The 16,715-nt window shown below is 45.0% G+C and overlaps 1 protein-coding gene across 1 annotated transcript in view; it reads right to left on the bottom strand.

Moving 5' to 3' along the window:
• Nucleotides 1-13,749, bottom strand: part of SLC25A43 (solute carrier family 25 member 43) — a 42,111-nt gene extending 28,362 nt beyond the window's left edge. Inside the window, exons 1-3 of the mRNA XM_082609666.1 lie at nucleotides 13,425-13,749; nucleotides 6,311-6,552; nucleotides 2,654-2,826 (exon numbers count right to left, since the gene is read on the bottom strand). Coding sequence (XP_082465792.1) covers nucleotides 2,654-2,826; nucleotides 6,311-6,552; nucleotides 13,425-13,699 — 690 coding nt within the window. The 5' untranslated portion in view covers nucleotides 13,700-13,749. The remainder of the gene's footprint in view (nucleotides 1-2,653; nucleotides 2,827-6,310; nucleotides 6,553-13,424) is intronic.
• Nucleotides 13,750-16,715: the final 2,966 nt, after the last annotated feature.

Here is a 16,715-nt window from a genome sequence, read left to right as displayed (position 1 = left end):
GGTGCTTAAACAATTGGTAAACTATTTTTTTTAAAGTCAGATGATGACCTCACATCATACCTCAGGTAAATTCTAAATAAAGTGATAAGTATAAAAATTACAACAAAAATATTTAAAGAACTATATAAGTGAATAGTCATATGATTGTGGGATGGGGTAGGCCTTTTACACAGAAGAGCAAAGTTAGAAACCAAAAAATAGTAATATATATATATATATATATATTTGCATAAAAATTTAAAAATATGTATAATAACAACATAAACAGTATTAGAAGCCAACTGTCAAACTGGGAAAAATGCATGCAGTGTATGACAAAGGGTTAATATCTTTAACATATAAAGACTTCTTACCAATTAGTAAAAAAAGCTGAATAGCCTAGAAAAATAGGCAATGGACACAGAAAGTTTACAAAGAAATACAAAGGACAAACTGATATATGAAAAACATGCAATTTGCTTGTAATCAATGAAATTCAAATTAAGGTAATGTGCCAGCATTTTTCAGCTATTATTAGGTTCACAAGGATTTAGAAAGTGATAGTCATTACTGTTGATGGGAGTTGAGATGGACCATCCCACTCACTGCTGGTGCAGGCGTAAACTTACAGCCTTTCTGGGGTGCAAACTGCATTAAGAGCCTTAGAATTATTTTTATCTTGTGGCCCGTATTTCTAGGAATACAGCTAAAGGGTGTCATCACAAATGTGAAAAAATACAAGGGCTTTCACTATGGTGTTATCATACTGAAGAATTAGAAACAGCCTGAATATTAAAAAACAGAAATTGTTATTTATGGAACGATGGAGCCAGAGACTGAAGTTGTATTGCCGCAAACCAAGGAATGCTTAGGGCTACCAGAAGCTGGAAGAGACAAGGAAGAATCCTCCCCCAGAGCCTTCAAAAGGGGCATGGCCCTGCCAACACCTTGATATTAAACTTCTAGCCTCTGGAACTTTGAGAGAATAAATTTGTTTTTTATTTTTTTAAGTTATGGCACATCCATATGGTGGAATATATGTGATAATTAGAAAAGATGCTCTTAATACTTGATGGCCTGAAGCACTATCCATTATAAAATAAGTGAAAAAAACAGATATTAATTTTTATATACAGTAGGAATGCAATTTTGTGAAAAATAACTTTCCATATGTATATATTATATACTTATATTTATGCACACACACATATGCATACACATATGAACATACACAGAAGTAAAACTATTAATCATCATAATGCATAGGTGTCGGGCTTATAGGTAATTATTATTTTCTTTTTTGTATTTTTCTGTATTTCCCAAATTTTCTATAATCTATGTGCATTTCTTTTTTTTAAATTGTGGTAAAACACACAACATAAAATTGACCATTTTAACCATTTTTAAGTGTATGTACATTACTCTTAAAATTAGGAATAATGGCTTTTCTAAATAAGCATGCTCTAAGCAGGCTTTAAACTTGAATCTACGTTAAAATTACAATAACGTGACAATTTATAAATGTGTTTGGACAAAGGACAGGAAAGGAACGCAACCCAGACAGATGAAAAGTTTGATGGATTGGAGCAGCAGAATTGGGTGTAATTGTGATGTGTATTGTTCTGAAGGCAGCTTTTCTTTATAGGTTGAGATAGGCACTTGCAGGCTTTTTAGTGCTGAGGTAAGTGAGGCCTGGCCTGGCCTGGCAAAGAAAACCATGTGGGGAAGCCGGGGGCCACTGAGATAGCAGAAGGACAAGTTAGAGACATGGGGAAAAGCAAACTCAGTGGGGACTGATCATTGAAAATTGGATTCAACTCCCCCAAATTAATATCCAAGCAGCTCTTCAGGAATACATCGATTGTATAAATCAAGATTTGCCCGGAAGAGGCCAGGGAGGCAGGCAAGCCTGTGGATGTGGAGTCTGAAGGGAGGCTGGCGGAGAGTGAGCAGGGTTCAGGGCAGATGCGAAGCCTTGCTTGATTCTGAGTCCACCGACTCCCACCCCTGCCCTGTGTGGACCTGCCTGTAACCCCCAACCTTACTTGGACTACTCTGATTTTTCTTTGATCAAAATTGGTTGATTCTAGGCTAAGCCAATTCCTCTCTTTGAGACCTCAGATATCAGGCTTTTGTCTCTGTGGTCTGTAGAGAAACTGTGAGTTTTCCTAGGTAACAATTAGGAAAATGCAGGGCCAATCCCACTAAGACACCGGCCCATTTCAAATGCAGTTACTTCCTCAGCAGGGGAATCAGGGACTACTGGCCCCTTGCTATTGATAGTTCTTGGCTTATTTTGGTTCTTTCCAGTCTGTTTCACTGAACTATGGACAGGCTTTGAAGGCAAGGGTGTCCTGTCCTCACTGTGGAGGCCGCCTTGATGTAATGGGCAGTGGCAGCTATGAAGAGAGGAAAGAAAAGTGCTTTTTAAAAGACCTAAAAAAGCAGAGGATGGGAATGGGGAGGTGGCTTGGGCTCAAGTCCATTGCCCTGAGGTTAGCAGCAGAAATGCCACGCAGTGAGGGTTTGCAGAGTGTTTGCATGAGCAGTCATGAGCTCCTTGGAAACCTGGCATTGCTCAGGCTCCATGTTCTTTGCTGTTGTTACCTACCCACAAACACTGCAAGCCATCCCTCCCACATACCCACAAACCCCCCCAAACATAATTCTTCACCTGCATCTTTCTCTTCACCGTGTCAAAGGGAAAGGAGAGTGTCTGGGTCACCGCGGCAGCCAGGCAGACATTGGCAAAGTTCTGGAGGAGAGAGAACCGATCTCGGGGTCCATTCCAGATTTTCTCCAGGTTCATGTAAACTAGAAGGGAGCCAGCAGAGAAAGGGAGAGCACCTGAAAAACAAGGCCAGGGAGAGGCTGTGATGTCTCAGGAAACACTGGCTTGAGAACATAAATGCCTGTGGGGAATCCAGGGAAAGTAAACAGGACCGGCTCTGGGCTTGTTAAACAAGTCACTCCAACTGAAGCAGCAGGCACTTTCTTGGGTGATGATAACGTGCTGTATTTTGATACGGGTTGTGTCATTGATCAAAATGCATGCATCAAAAGATTCCCTAAATATGTGTGTACTCTATGTCGATTTTACTTTTAAAAGAGCCATAAACAAATATTGCACTCTAGTTAATGATATGCATGTTGAAGGGTTGAGGGCTGAAGTGTACTGATGTTTGCAACTTACATGGAAATCATCAAAGAATATGTGACTGATGAATGGTTAGAGGGACAGATAAAGCAAAACATTAATTGAAGGAGCTGGTATATGGTGGGTACATGGGTGTTTCCCATGTTTAATTTTTAATTAAAATTTAATGTTTTATTAAAAATTTAATAAAAATTAAACATGGGAATGTTTAATTTTTAAATTTAAATTTAATTTAATTTTAAATTTAAATTTTTTAAAAATTAATTAATTTATTTATTTTTGGCAGTGTTGGGTCTTTGTTGCTGCTCACGGGCTTTTCTCTAGTTGCGGCGAGAGGGGGCTACTCTTCATTGCGGTGCGCGGGCTTCTCATTGCGGTGGCTTCCCTTGTTGCGGAACACAGGCTCTAGGCACGCAGGCTTCAGTAGTTGTGGCTCGCGGGCTCTAGAGTGCAGGCTCAGTAGTTGTGGTGCACGGGCTTAGTTGCTCCGTGGCATGTGGGATCTACCTGGACCAGGGCTCGAATCCGTGTCCCCCGCATTGGCAGGCGGATTCTCAACCACTGCGCTACCAGGGAAGCCCCTCCAATTCTTTTTTAAAAAAATTTATTTTATTGGAGTATAGTTGATTTACAATGTTGTGTGAGTTTCTGCTGTACAGCAAAGTGATTCAGTGGTACATATATATTCTTTTTCATATTCATTTCCATTATGGTTTTTTATAGGATATTGAATATAGTTCCCTGTGCTATACAATAGGACCTTGTTGTTTATCCAGGCTGTTTCCAATTCTCTTAACTTTTCTGGGTGTTTGAATTTAAAAAAAAATAGAGTGTTGGGGAAAAAATCACTCCCACGAAAAAAAAGTTAGTGGGCGGTACTTAATCAAGTTTTGGAGACTAGGGGGGAACTGATCTCTAGCTGAGAAGGAAACATTCTGTGAAACCTGAAGAGTGAGATAGTATGAGATGTGGCCATATCAGGGCTCAGTGGGTACCCTGCACTGTATGGCAGCCTCACCTTTCTAGGAAAAGATGGTGAGCAAGTAGTGCAGTAGTTGGCACCTCGAAACTTCTGGAAACTTTGGGAGCAATGTGAAGTTTATGCAGGGACTAAATTTCTCCCTCAAAATGAGATTTAAAAGAGGGGCTAACACTAGTGGGGTTGCTCATCTTTAGAAAAATGTAATATTTATTTAATAAACACATTAAAAATGATGCACCAACCCTACATTTTCCTTCATTCAGAAAACATCTATGGAGCTTATGCTATGTGATGGGCCCTATGCCAGGTGCTAGGAATATACAGAGGTGTAAGTAGGCTAATTCCTGGAGATGCTCACCATCTAGTGGGAGAGACAGACAGATGACATATGCCATAGTAAGGGGGCTATACAAAGTGCTTTAGGTACACAAGGATCAGAGGGATTAATTTTGCCTGGGGGAATCAAGAAGGACTTCACAGAAGAGAGAACTTTTCAACTGGGTGTTGAGGAATGAGTAGGAGTTCATCAGACATTGGGAGAGCAGGCAGAGGGAACAGCATGTACAAAGAGAGTGGTGTTTCCAAGAAATGCCAAGTATTTCTAGATGGCCAAAGCAGGAGTGCAGGTAGAACGTGACAGGAGATGAGGTAGGAGGGGCTGGCAGGGCCAGGTCTGAAGGATCTAGTATGCCACAAGGAATCTGGGCTTTTCCCTGTAGCTCACAGGAGTCAGTGAAGGCTTTTAAGGAGGGCAGTGGAAAGAGGTTGGTGAAATGATCAACTTGCACTTAGAAAGATCATCACACCCTGGCAGCATGGCACAGGGCAGACTAGGGCAGCAGAGACCCAAGACCGGGACTAGGTAGGAGCCTCTCATAAGTGTCTGCAGGAAAGATGATAATGAGAGTGTGACCTGTGGCAGAGAAGATGGGGATGGAGAAGGGGACAGACTTGAGAGTTAAAAGAGGTGAAATTGACAACACTTGTGGCTGAAGTGGGCGTGGAGTGAGAGGAGGAGTTGAAGTGATTCTAGGTTTCTTCTGTCTTGGGCCACTGGGTGAAAGAAAGGCGGTCTCGTTCATTAAGGAACACAGGAGGGGGCAGGTGTGCGACTAACGAGGCTATCAGGTTTACTCTTGACTTCAGTGAGCCAAGGGAGCATCAAGTGAGGGTGTCCAACAGCAGGCATTTGTACTGCCATTGGGAAGTGGTAGTAGTCAGTGGTTAAGAGAGAGGGCTCTGGGGTTATACTGCTAGATTCTTCCACTTTCTATCTGTGACCTTGGGCAAGTCACTTAGCTTCCTCAAGCATCTATTTCATCTGTAAAATGAGGCTTAAATGAGGAACTGTATGCAAACCATTTAGCACAGTGCCTGGCACATAGTAAACTGCAATAGATGTTAGTCATTGTTATTATAGAGATGAGATTGGGAGTCATTAGAGTATAATGATGCTTGTTCAAGCCACTAGCTTAGATGAGGCCACCCAGGGAGGGTATGGAGGGTGAGAAGAAAGCTAAGGCAGGAGCTGGGGGATAGTGACACACAGGGGGCTGGCATCGTCAGATGAGCCAGATAAGAAAGAGCTGCAGAGAGGTGGGAAAGACATCTAGGAGACAGTGGGGTCCTAGAAGCCAAGTTTCCAGAATAGAGTGATCGATCTCATCAAATGCTGCAACAAAGGTCGGATAAAAGGCAAAAGTCTACTGGACTGGCAATTGGGGGTCCTGGTGACCTGTGCACGTGTAGCCCTGGCAAAGGTTCCAAAGACCACAGAAGCTACAGTTGCTACCCTGGTTGTGTTCATACGTTTACCGATGCACGCAGAGACTCTTTCCTGCAGTCAGATGGGGAGCGTGTGGGACTGTCTTCCTATCAATTTGTGCTGAGCCACATGCACTCTGTCCTACTCCCTCCCTGGGATATAACAGACCAGAGTTAGGAGTGGGGTGTATGGCTATGGAATAGAATGAAGCTAACTGACTCTGTGTGGATTGAATCCATATGACCTTGAACTCGGTTAAATGGATTTAACTGGTTACAAACAAAGGTATACAATACATTCATATATATATATATCCCTTGAACTCAGTAAAATGGATTTAACTGGTTACCAACAAAGGTATACAAGTCATTTGCATGTATCAAAGAACACAGTCTTTTCTTGGACAAGGTGAAACGTTCCATCTTACCTAAAATAGTAAGGGAAACCCCTCGATAAAGGGCCAGGAACCCTTCCTGTTGATAAATAGTAGAAAAAGCATGGAGGATCCCCCTGTAAGATGGTTCCAGCATGTTCTGCACAATTAACCGGGTTTTGATGAGGTCTGTAGGATATGTCACGATGGTGGAAACCATGCCCGCAAGACTCCCAGCCATGATGGACCTCCACTGGGAGATGTGGCCCAGGTCATCCGTGAACAGCACAACAAACCTGGGACAAAACAGGGAGAAAAGCCCAAGGGAATCAGCCATGGATTGTGCTAGAGTGCTCGATGCTACTTATTGCAACATTTCCCTGCATTTGGAAATACTTTAAAAAATGAAAATTACTAATGTATTAGGATTAATGAATAACACATTCAATTCTACACATTCAATTATGTTCATATTAATGAATATAATTCTAATTATATAAAATTAGCTGCTATAGTTTATATAACAGCTATAAGGAAGAGATACCTAGCCCTTTTATTTCTATCTACCCTAAGTCCTCACTTCATTTCAAGCATTTCCTCCTTTTATCTGCAAAACTGTCAACCCTGGCTTGCCTGTGGGGTGTAAATGAACAGAAATACTTGGTAAATACGGAACTGGAATGTGCTCCTTTGATTCTGTTGCAACGTAAATGAAATTGCTTGAAACGATGACTTTGAGCATCCCTAGTAATTGAGTTTTAAAAAATATATTGGTTTAATAATTATAAGAGAAGATGTGCCACCCCACCAACTGTCAGGGAAATAACAAATAAAAACAATAACACAATACCACTCCTCAACCAGCAGACTGGCAAAGATGAAAAAGTCTGATAACATCAAGTGATGGTGAGAAAGTGTGGAAACAGGAACGCTCACCCACTGCTGTGAGAAGTGTAAATTGGTAGGTCACTTTGCAGTATCTAGTAAAATTGGAAAAATGCCTACTTTCAACCCAGCAATTCCATTTCTAGGTGCATATCCTAGAGAAACTCTTGCACGGGTACCTATGAAGACACATACAGCGTTGTTTGTAAGTGAAATCGAACCATCTAAATGTCCATCTGTAGGGGAATGGATAAATTGTAGAACAGTGACACAATGATACTTTAGTTAAAATGAATGTGCTTAGAACTATGTATTTACACAGATAAATCGTAAAAGCATAAAGTTGAGTGAACATAGCAAGTTGTAGAGTGACCTATGGTGTATGATAACCATTTGCAGCCATCTCTGTATATCCACAGGTTTCAGGACCCCCTACGGATACCAAAATCTGCAGATGCTCAAGTCGCTCATATAAAATGGTATACTATTTGTCCTCTCGTATACTTTAAGTCATCTCTAGATTACTTATAATCCCTAGTACAATGTAAATGCTATGTAAATAGTTGCTGGAGTGTGGCAAATTCAAGTTTTGCTGTTTGGAACTTTCTGGAATTTTTTCCCCCAAATATTTCCAATCTGTGGTTGGTTGAATCCATGGATGCAGAACCCGAAGATGCAGAGGGCTGACTACACTTAAATTAAGAAACACATCCACAAAACCATATATTATACCAATCATGGATAGATACAGATACATATAAAAAAGTATAAAATAGACCCCCAGGAAGGTGGAGAGTGGATGGGACTGGGAATCAGAATGAAAGGGACTTCAGCTTTATCTGTAATATTTTATTTCTTGTGTACAAAAAGGATACTTGAAGTATCTTTTAAACTAATTGTCTTTCATGCTGTCAATTCTGCATGGTGGGTATATGAATGTTTGCTAGACTATTCTTTGTGTTTCTCTGCAGTTTCACAATTTAGTAAAAAAAAATGGCTTTGGGTGGACTTTTCTAAATGCAGAATAGAAAGCCACTCTGTTACAATCCCTCTTTCTGGAAGAAGTGCATCCCCAGTCATGAGGGCCTACCTCGGCAGAAATTGTTCTCAGGGGACTTTTACATGGTGCACGTTCCCTGGCCAGGAAGCAAAGGAATTTTACTCATTCTTGCTGATAAGGACAAAATTTTAAAAAAGGGCTTGGAAACCAGGAAAAATAATATTTTCTGTTGGAGGGTGGGGAGGGGGAGAGGGAAAGGGATAGCAAGGATCTGAATAAAAAGAAAGTGAACAGAGCTAGGCTAAAATAAAAGTACTGTATCTTTTTAAAAATGAGAGCATCCCCAGTTCTTTGGCTTTCCAAGCTCCAGTGAAGTTGTGTATTTCCTGCTTTTTCAGCTTGGCAGCAGGCCAGGGCCCCCCCTCTGATAAATAAGATGAGCCAGAGTTCAGGTGAAACCACTGAAGGGGTTCTAGGACCGCTCCTTTGCTCCCAAGTAAACACTGGTCGATTAAAAACATCTCCTTCAAGCTGTAGGAAAGTCTGGACTTCATTCTGTCACCCTAGCTTAACTGCACCAACTGAAACAGTCATCTGAGTGAACCAGCAACCTTTTAAAGATGCAGGTAACTAAGCTGGCATTCACCAGTGGGCCGTCTGCCTCGGTTTCCCTGCCTGCACACTCCCTCGGTCCTCCCTCCTCCCTCCCCTGGCCAATCAAGTGGCAGCGGAACCTTAGCCAGGGGAGGGGAGACAGGAAGTGGAAATGCTTGGCTGGAGGGGCGGTCTGCAGGAAGCGGGAACAATCTAGAAGAAGCAGGAGTTTGAATGCCAAAAGAAACACCATTCATTCTCATTGCCTCCTCCTTATAACCCCATCCCGCTCGCCACTCCCAGGGCGTTAATGCATTCATTCCCCAGTCACCGAACATCCACACTGTGCCAGACACTGCGCTAGCATTCAGCATAGATCTTAAGAGAGCTCAACAGCCCTGCCAAAGAGGTGACTGATAGGGACAACAAGAGAGGCATTAGGCTCTTGGTTCTCTGAATGACTTGATGAAGGAGGACGAGGAGTTCTGTCTTCTATGAGTTTGTTTTATAATGTAGGGTCTTGCTATCAAACATACAAAATTAAAAAGAAGAACCAAAGCAAGTCCTTCTTCTCAGACTTTTACTATATGGAGACAAAGACTACAAATCGTTCCTCTTACAGTCAGAGTCAAGGCAGGGCACCCCTGATAGGCCATCGATTACATCATCCTGGTCCCCACATCTTAAGTGCTTGTCTGATTGGGTGGGGCAGCAGTGTTCCCCTTTCTGCTCTTCCTCCCACTCCTACACACTGCACAGCAGCTTGTTCCAGCGAAACTGGATAAGCTGGTGAACAGCAGTAGCCCCTTCCTTTCAGGCACCTGGATATGACACACACCCTGGATGTATGTAGGTAGAACTGCCAACACTTCAACCTAATACAAGTTAGCAGGTAAACACAAGCTCATGAATCGATTACACAATAAGGAAATGGTGTTGGTTATGAGCAATTTCAGAGTTTCAGGGACCCAAACCAATGTTTATACAGCTAGACAAACAGTTGTGGCATAAAGTTGGGTGAGGGTCTACTACTTGATATATTTGAAAGCCATCCACTGTGCTAGGTTTTATTTGTTTAGCACAAGGACCTACCTCCTAATAGACTCTACTGAGTGGATTCTTTTAACTGTAAATCCAAGTAAGGAGACACTTCAGCATCACAATGTTGGGCAGAGCCCTGCACTAAGGAGCTAGAAGACCTGGTTTCAAGCTCCAGCTTTGCCATTAATTGTGTTTGTGGACAAGTCACTGAACCACTCCATTTTCTGAACATTCTGGAGGTTTATGCTTAGTTCAAACCCATAATCATAGGCTGTATCATTACCCCCAACCAACTGTTTTGCAAATTCATGGTCAGGAGGGTAGAGATTAATCAGTATAATGATGGACCCAAGGTATTGTCTTTATGTAGGAAGGCTGGCACCATGATTAATCAACCACTTTGCTGTCTATCACTGAAATATTTCTTTTTAATTTCCAGAAAGAAATTAATCTTGCAGGAAAACATTATTAGCAAACCTAGCCTGGGTAACTATCTGTTCTTCCTCTCCCACACATCTCCTCTTCTCCACTCCCACTGTCACCAGCCTATTCCAGGTGCCCCCAGCCGCTACATGGACTAGTGCGACGGGTGGTCCTGCCACCCCCCACCCTTCCTCCTCTTTAGCTGTCCTCCACTACTACCAGGTGACAATTCCTGTTGAATTGTTTTAATCACAGCACTCCCCCATCAAAAATCCCCCACAGCTACTCTTGCATTCCAAGTAAAGTCCAAACTCCTTAATCTGGCCCTCCAAGATCTCATTCCAACCTGCTTTTCTGGCTGTATTTCCCATTACAGTCAGAGACACACCTTATGCTCCAGTCATGCTGCATGCCTTCCCACCTCTGTGCCTTTGCTTGTGGCATTATCTACAGTATCTTTCTCCCCATCTTTGCCAGAAAACTCCTACTCATTCTCCCAACACCAAACTCCGATGGTTTTTCTCCACTGTGACATCTTCACATCTTCTCCGCCTCCTCCATCATCAGAGGTGTGAATTGCTATAGCACTTTATCGTTAGCAATCACATGCTATGGACACACTAGTCTTATTCTTTTTCTCTGTAAGCTCTGGAGCACAGGGACCATGCCCCTTTCATCTTGCATTGTCCCCAGCATCATGCACACCATGGTCACTTAATGAAGGCAGAGAGAAAGGCAGCATGAAGTAACAGGGCATGGGCATTGGAGTCAGAAGGCCAGGTGGTGGAGCTCAGCTCTGTCACTGACGAGTGGTGTGGCCAATCTGAGCCCAACTGTGCATCTGTAAAGTGGGCATAATACTTCGTGCCCTGTGGACCTTACAGGGCAGGAGGCAGGTGTTGTAAAAATCCAATGATTGGGCTTCCCTGGTGGCGCAGTGGTTGAGAGTCCGCCTGCCGATACAGGGGACACGGGTTCGTGCCCCAGTCCAGGAAGATCCCACATGCCGCAGAGCGGCTGGGCCCGTGAGCCATGGCCGCTGAGCCTGCGCGTCCGGAGCCTCTGCTCTGCAACAGGAGAGGCCACGACAGTGAGAGGCCCACGTACAGCAAAAAAAAAAAAAAAAAAATCCAACGATTTACACACACACATGCATGCGAAATGGTAACTAGGTAGAGGTGATGGATATGTTAATTAGCTTGATTGTGGTGATCATTTCACAATGTATACATATATCAAAACATCAAGTTGTACACCTTAAACATACACAATTTTTATGTCGATGATATCTCAGTAAAGCTGTTAAAAATCCAACGATATGAAGTCAGCCCTCCGTATCTGTGGGTTCCACAACTAACTGTGGATTGAAAATATTCAGGAAAAAAAATTCCAGAAAGTTCCAAACAGCAAAATTTGAATTTGCTGCACATCAGCAACTATTTACATAGCATTTAGATTGTATTTACAGTGATTTACATAGTACTTACATTGCATTAGGTATTATAAGCAATCTAGAGATGATTTAAAGTGTACAGGATGACTGTATAGGTTACATGCAAATACTACTCCATTTCCTGTAAGAGACTTGAGCATCTGGGGATTTTGGTTGGGGGGCCGTGTCCTGGAACCAATGCCCTTCCGGATACGGAGGGATGACTGTATATATTCTAGATGGTTAGCAGCAAAGCCACAGTACTTAAACCAGCCTTTGAAGTTCTGCTTCCCTCCCCTTGGTACACATTCCAAAGGAGGAGTTCCATACTTTGTGGAGAGCAGAGTGAAGTGGGGAGAAACTGAGTCATTAAAATTCAGAGGAGAACTGTTTACAGACTGCAAGCCAGATGTTGCTGAGGGAAAGGGGGCTGGGGAAGAAAGAGAGCCTTGACAGAAATGCCCCACGATCTCACTACCCTCCCTTCCTAGAGAAAGAGAAGGCAACTCTATTCCCAGGCACAGGTGAAATGAGCATTGGCCTCGAGGACTCAGTGATAAGGAAGATTCCATCGGGCTTGTTTTTTTTTTTTTTTTTTTCTTTTTGCGGTATGCGGGCCTCTCACTGCTGTGGCCTCTCCCATTGCGGAGCACAGGCTCCGGATGCGCAGGCCCAGCGGCCATGGCTCACGGGCCCAGCCGCTCCGCGGCATATGGGATCCTCCCAGACCGGGGCACGAACCCGTATCCCCTGCATCGGCAGGCGGACTCTCAACCACTGCGCCACCAGGGAGGCCCATCGGGCTTGTTTGTCAGCTGTCAGGTGAGACTGCCAGCTCTGGCCTCCCAGAGCCAAAGGCAAAATGCTTTGACTGTTAGCCTCCAAGGCCGACCTACGTGGTCAAGGCTGTGGGCTGTGTTTCTCTAATTCTGAGCCAAGGCCAGTCTTCGGAGTTGGCAGTGTGCCCAGCGAAAGAGGAACACGGGGAACATCCCCCCAGCTGCAGAACTACCTGAAATTGCATCATTACCACTTCATTCTTTTAGACTTTGTTTCCAGTTAAAATGCAAATATCTCTGAGCTCTTGAGGAAGCTTTAAGAGTCATCTGGCATTACCTCTTTAGATGTTTTCCTAAAATGCAGCTGTTTTGGGGGGAGGTGTTAAAAGCCCAAAGAAGGAGTCCAGGGAGCAGCGAGGCTGGAGCTGCTTGCAGTTTGGGGAGGGGAAGCTGCAGCCTCTGTAGGACCCTAAAGTCCAGTTTCTTGGGGGTGGGGAGCGCCGAACTCCGTGGCCTTTTTGTCGCAGTGGATTGGGCCCTGTGCCCCTACCAAGCACGTTCTTCTGGGGGCTCTGACACACTTCCATACATGCATCTTCAAAAGGGTCTCTCTCCCAGGCCAGCCAAAGCAAAATTTCCAAGTTGGCGGATGGTGGGAAGGATTAGGGGCCATCTCTCCGGAGATCTCTTCACTCTTTCCCCCCAAATCTCCTTTCGCCCCCTTCCACCTCCTCGCCCGACCAACCCGGTCAGCCTCTCTGGGCCAGAGCAGCGTCCCCACAAAACTGCACCCGGCGGGGCAGGAATCCCAAGAAAAGGTGAAAAGGAAAAGGTGGGGACTGCGCTTTGGAGGCCGGAGAGGTTGCCTTCTGGCCCGAGGGGCTCCCATGCGCTCCGGAAGGGGGCTGTGGCGCGCCGCTGGCCGGATCCCGGGCACCGGGGTGGCGTCGGGCCGCGGGACCCCCGGCGGCGGCCTCCCGGGCCCCGCCCACGCCGCCCGTGCCCGGCTCTTACTTGCGGTAGGCGGCCAGTTGAACGGCGCTGCAGGGGAAGAGGCGCAGGCAGGCCACCGCGTTCCCCTTCCACAGGGCGCGGGGCCCCTCGGCCCGCCAGACGCGGAGCCCCGCGCCCCACGGCCCCCGGGCGCGGCCGCGCACGACGCCGACCTGGGCCAGCACGGTGGCGAGCTCCAGCGGCGCGGTGAGGCTGAGGCTGAGCGCCCCCGCCAGCCCCGCGCACAGCAGCCGCTGGCTGCCCGTCAGCCGGCCGTCCCGCCGCCAAGTCGCCATCGCGCGTCCCCGGCCCGCGCCCCAGGCGGCCGGCAGATCGCGTGGCTCGAGCCTGGGGCTCCTGGGCTCCGGTGCGGGGGGCGGGCCAGGCTCCGCCCGGCGTAGGGCGGACCCGCGGCCCGGACGGGAAGCCGGTCCGCGCCCCGGCCGAGCCGGCCTGGGGCCCGGGCGGGGTGGAGGATGCCAGCTCGGGGCTGAGGCCGCGCCGGTTTAATGTCTGCTCTTCGGCCGGTACGTTTCTGTTTGCAGTTGAGGAGTCACCGCGTTCTCTCAGGGCCTAGCCCGCTCCACTTCTTGCATCCTGAATATTCAGTGCCCCCCCACCGCCTTGTTTAACACCCTTTTTTCTTTCCACGTTCCACTTCGCCCCCTTCCTCCCCTCGCCTCTGTTCTCATCCCTCCAACCTTTTTTTCTGCCCCAGGAAAAAGCCTTACGGATTTCCCAGTGCAGAAGGAAAAAAACCTTTAACATACACACGATATCAGACACTTGAATTAGGCTTTTCATACATTTACTCCTTTAATCCTCAAAACAGCCCTTAGTAGGTGTGCCCTCATTTATTGCTCTCAGTTGGAGAGGCTGTGGGTGTGGCGGTTAGGGCCTGGACTCCAACATGCGTTAGAATCTTGGCTCTGCAGTTTACCAGCTGTGTGACTGGTGGGGAAGTCACTCAGCCTCTCTGTGCCACAGTTGCTTCATCTATAGTTTCTTCCTCTAGGGGTTGTTGTAAGTATTAAATGAAAAATGATGCAGGTAACACTACAGATGTGCTAGCCACCATTAGATGTTATTTTACAGAAGAGGAGACCAAGACAGAGAGATTGACTTGCTCTAGGCACAGCTGCTAGACGCCATCAGGATTCAAATCTAGGTCGATTTTATGCCAACATCCACTACCAGCTACACTAACACATCCACGGCGACTGCAGATTGTCTCTCAACCATTTTCAGTGGTTCTGCGAGCTAAGGGGACAACAGAGGCAAAGAAGGGTTAGGAGTGACTTGGCCAGAGTCTAAGAAGGATTTTGATAAGTTAAAAAATTCCAAATTTCTCCGTGTTTTCTCTTCTTAAAAAGCCATATCAGTAATAATGGTGAAAAGGCAGTCTAGCAGTCCATCAGTAGAAGACATCCCAGGTACTCAGTTGCTTTTAGGCTTGTATAGTTATATTCTACATTTACTAACACACATGATGATAAAGGATCCTTTTCTAAACGGCATTGCAGGGTTTAGATCAAGAGGACTTGTTCTACCTATTTATGAAACAAACAGGCAGAGAATATACTTGTGGTTGCCAAGGGGTATGGGGAGTGGGGGAGGGATGGGTTTGGGAGACTGGGATTAGCAGATGCAAGCTATCATATATAGAATGGATAAACAATAAGTTCCTACTGTATAGCACAGGGAACTATATTCAGTATCCTGTGATAGCCCATAATGGAAAAGAATATGAAAAAGAATGTATATATGTATATAACTGAATCACTTTGCTGTACAGCAGAAATTAACACAACACTATATCAACTATACTTCAATAAAATAAAAAAGAAATGGAAAAAGAGGACTTGTTCTAGTTACAGAAGCCTAGCTCTGCTCTCAACCACTGGGGATGCTTATTTTTCTTGTTTTGTGAATTCACCTGTCTTTTTTTTTTTTTTTAAGTTTTTATTTATTTTTGGCTGTGTTGGGTCTTCGTTGTTGCATATGGGCTTTCTCTAGTTGCGGTGAGCCGGGGGCTACTCTTCGTTGCAGTGCACAGGCTTCTCATTGCGGTGGCCTCTCCTGTTGCAGAACACAGGCTCTAGGTGCACGGGCTTCAGTAGTTGTGGCTCGTGGGCTCTAAAGCGCAGGTTCAGTAGTTATGGCACATGGGCTTAGTTGCTCCACGGCATGTGGGATCTTCCTGAACCAGGGCTCAAACCAGTGTCCCCTGCACTGGCAGGCGGATTCTTAACCACTGCGCCACCAGGGAAGCCCCCACCTGTCTTGCTGTAAGCTAATTTCATGGCTGTGGGAGGTTGGAGAAAGTAGGTTGATGACTCTAAAGACCAGAGGACACTGGACTTTAAAGAGGGTTTGAATTGGAATTTGGGGACTACGGTAAGGGAAACTTCAGTTACCAGTTCTGTCCTAAAGCACTCCGTTGGACAACAGGACTAGATCCTAAAGGTCCTTAAGAGAGCTCTGCCCTGGGAATGGAACAGTTGATGCAATAACCCCATTGTATGGAGATTGGCTGAACTGGGTTGTATTGGTTTTGTTTGGTTTTAAGGCAACTTGTGTAAGCTTTCAATTGCATCCACCTTGGGAACCAGGTATACCCTTTTCTTTAGCACTGCTGTTCTTTTTGTCTTCAGCAGGAATAAGATGTTCAAGTGAGCCAGAGGCAGGAAGAACCAGTTTAGTCTTCACAGCTGTGGGCCAGGAGAGATCGTGAATTGATGGTATATTTTAACCTCGAAAGTAATTTTTCACAACAGAAACCTTGCACAGTAAAATGAGTAACAGCAAAGTATTTATTTGCTGCCTTCTGTCTTTTCATGATAATGTGCTAACGTAACACGGTTTGTTCATATTTTACTCAGCCAGAGTCTCATTCATTTGCTAAGCATTGGGAACATTATGTAGATTGATCTTAAACATAAATCAGTCCTTGAGGGTGTCCTATATTTGGATTGTGATTTGTAGACTCAAGCTAATCTCATTGCCTCTTTTTCATACTTGTTGAAAAGTCTGTGAAGAACCTAGTAAGTTAAGGACCTCCAACTTTGGAAAAGGCACACAATGTGAAACTGGACTGCTGTGTTAAAAATAAATTTATGATAACTAAAAAAAAGAAAAAAGAAAAACAGGAAAGGCAGTAAGTAAAGTAACCTTAGAAGTAGTATTGTAATATGAGGAAAAAGGGTGGCTGGCTGATTCAGGCCAGTAGGCAGCCTCCTGTCTTCCTCATCAGGCCTTGGGAGATGCTCACAGTTTATTTATTATTATTATTATTTTTGCTGTGTTGGGTCT

This window comes from Mesoplodon mirus (genome assembly GCF_964341445.2).
Source record: "Mesoplodon mirus genome assembly, chromosome: X".
Lineage (NCBI taxonomy): Eukaryota > Metazoa > Chordata > Mammalia > Artiodactyla > Ziphiidae > Mesoplodon > Mesoplodon mirus.
This window is presented reverse-complemented; position numbering and strand designations above follow the sequence as displayed.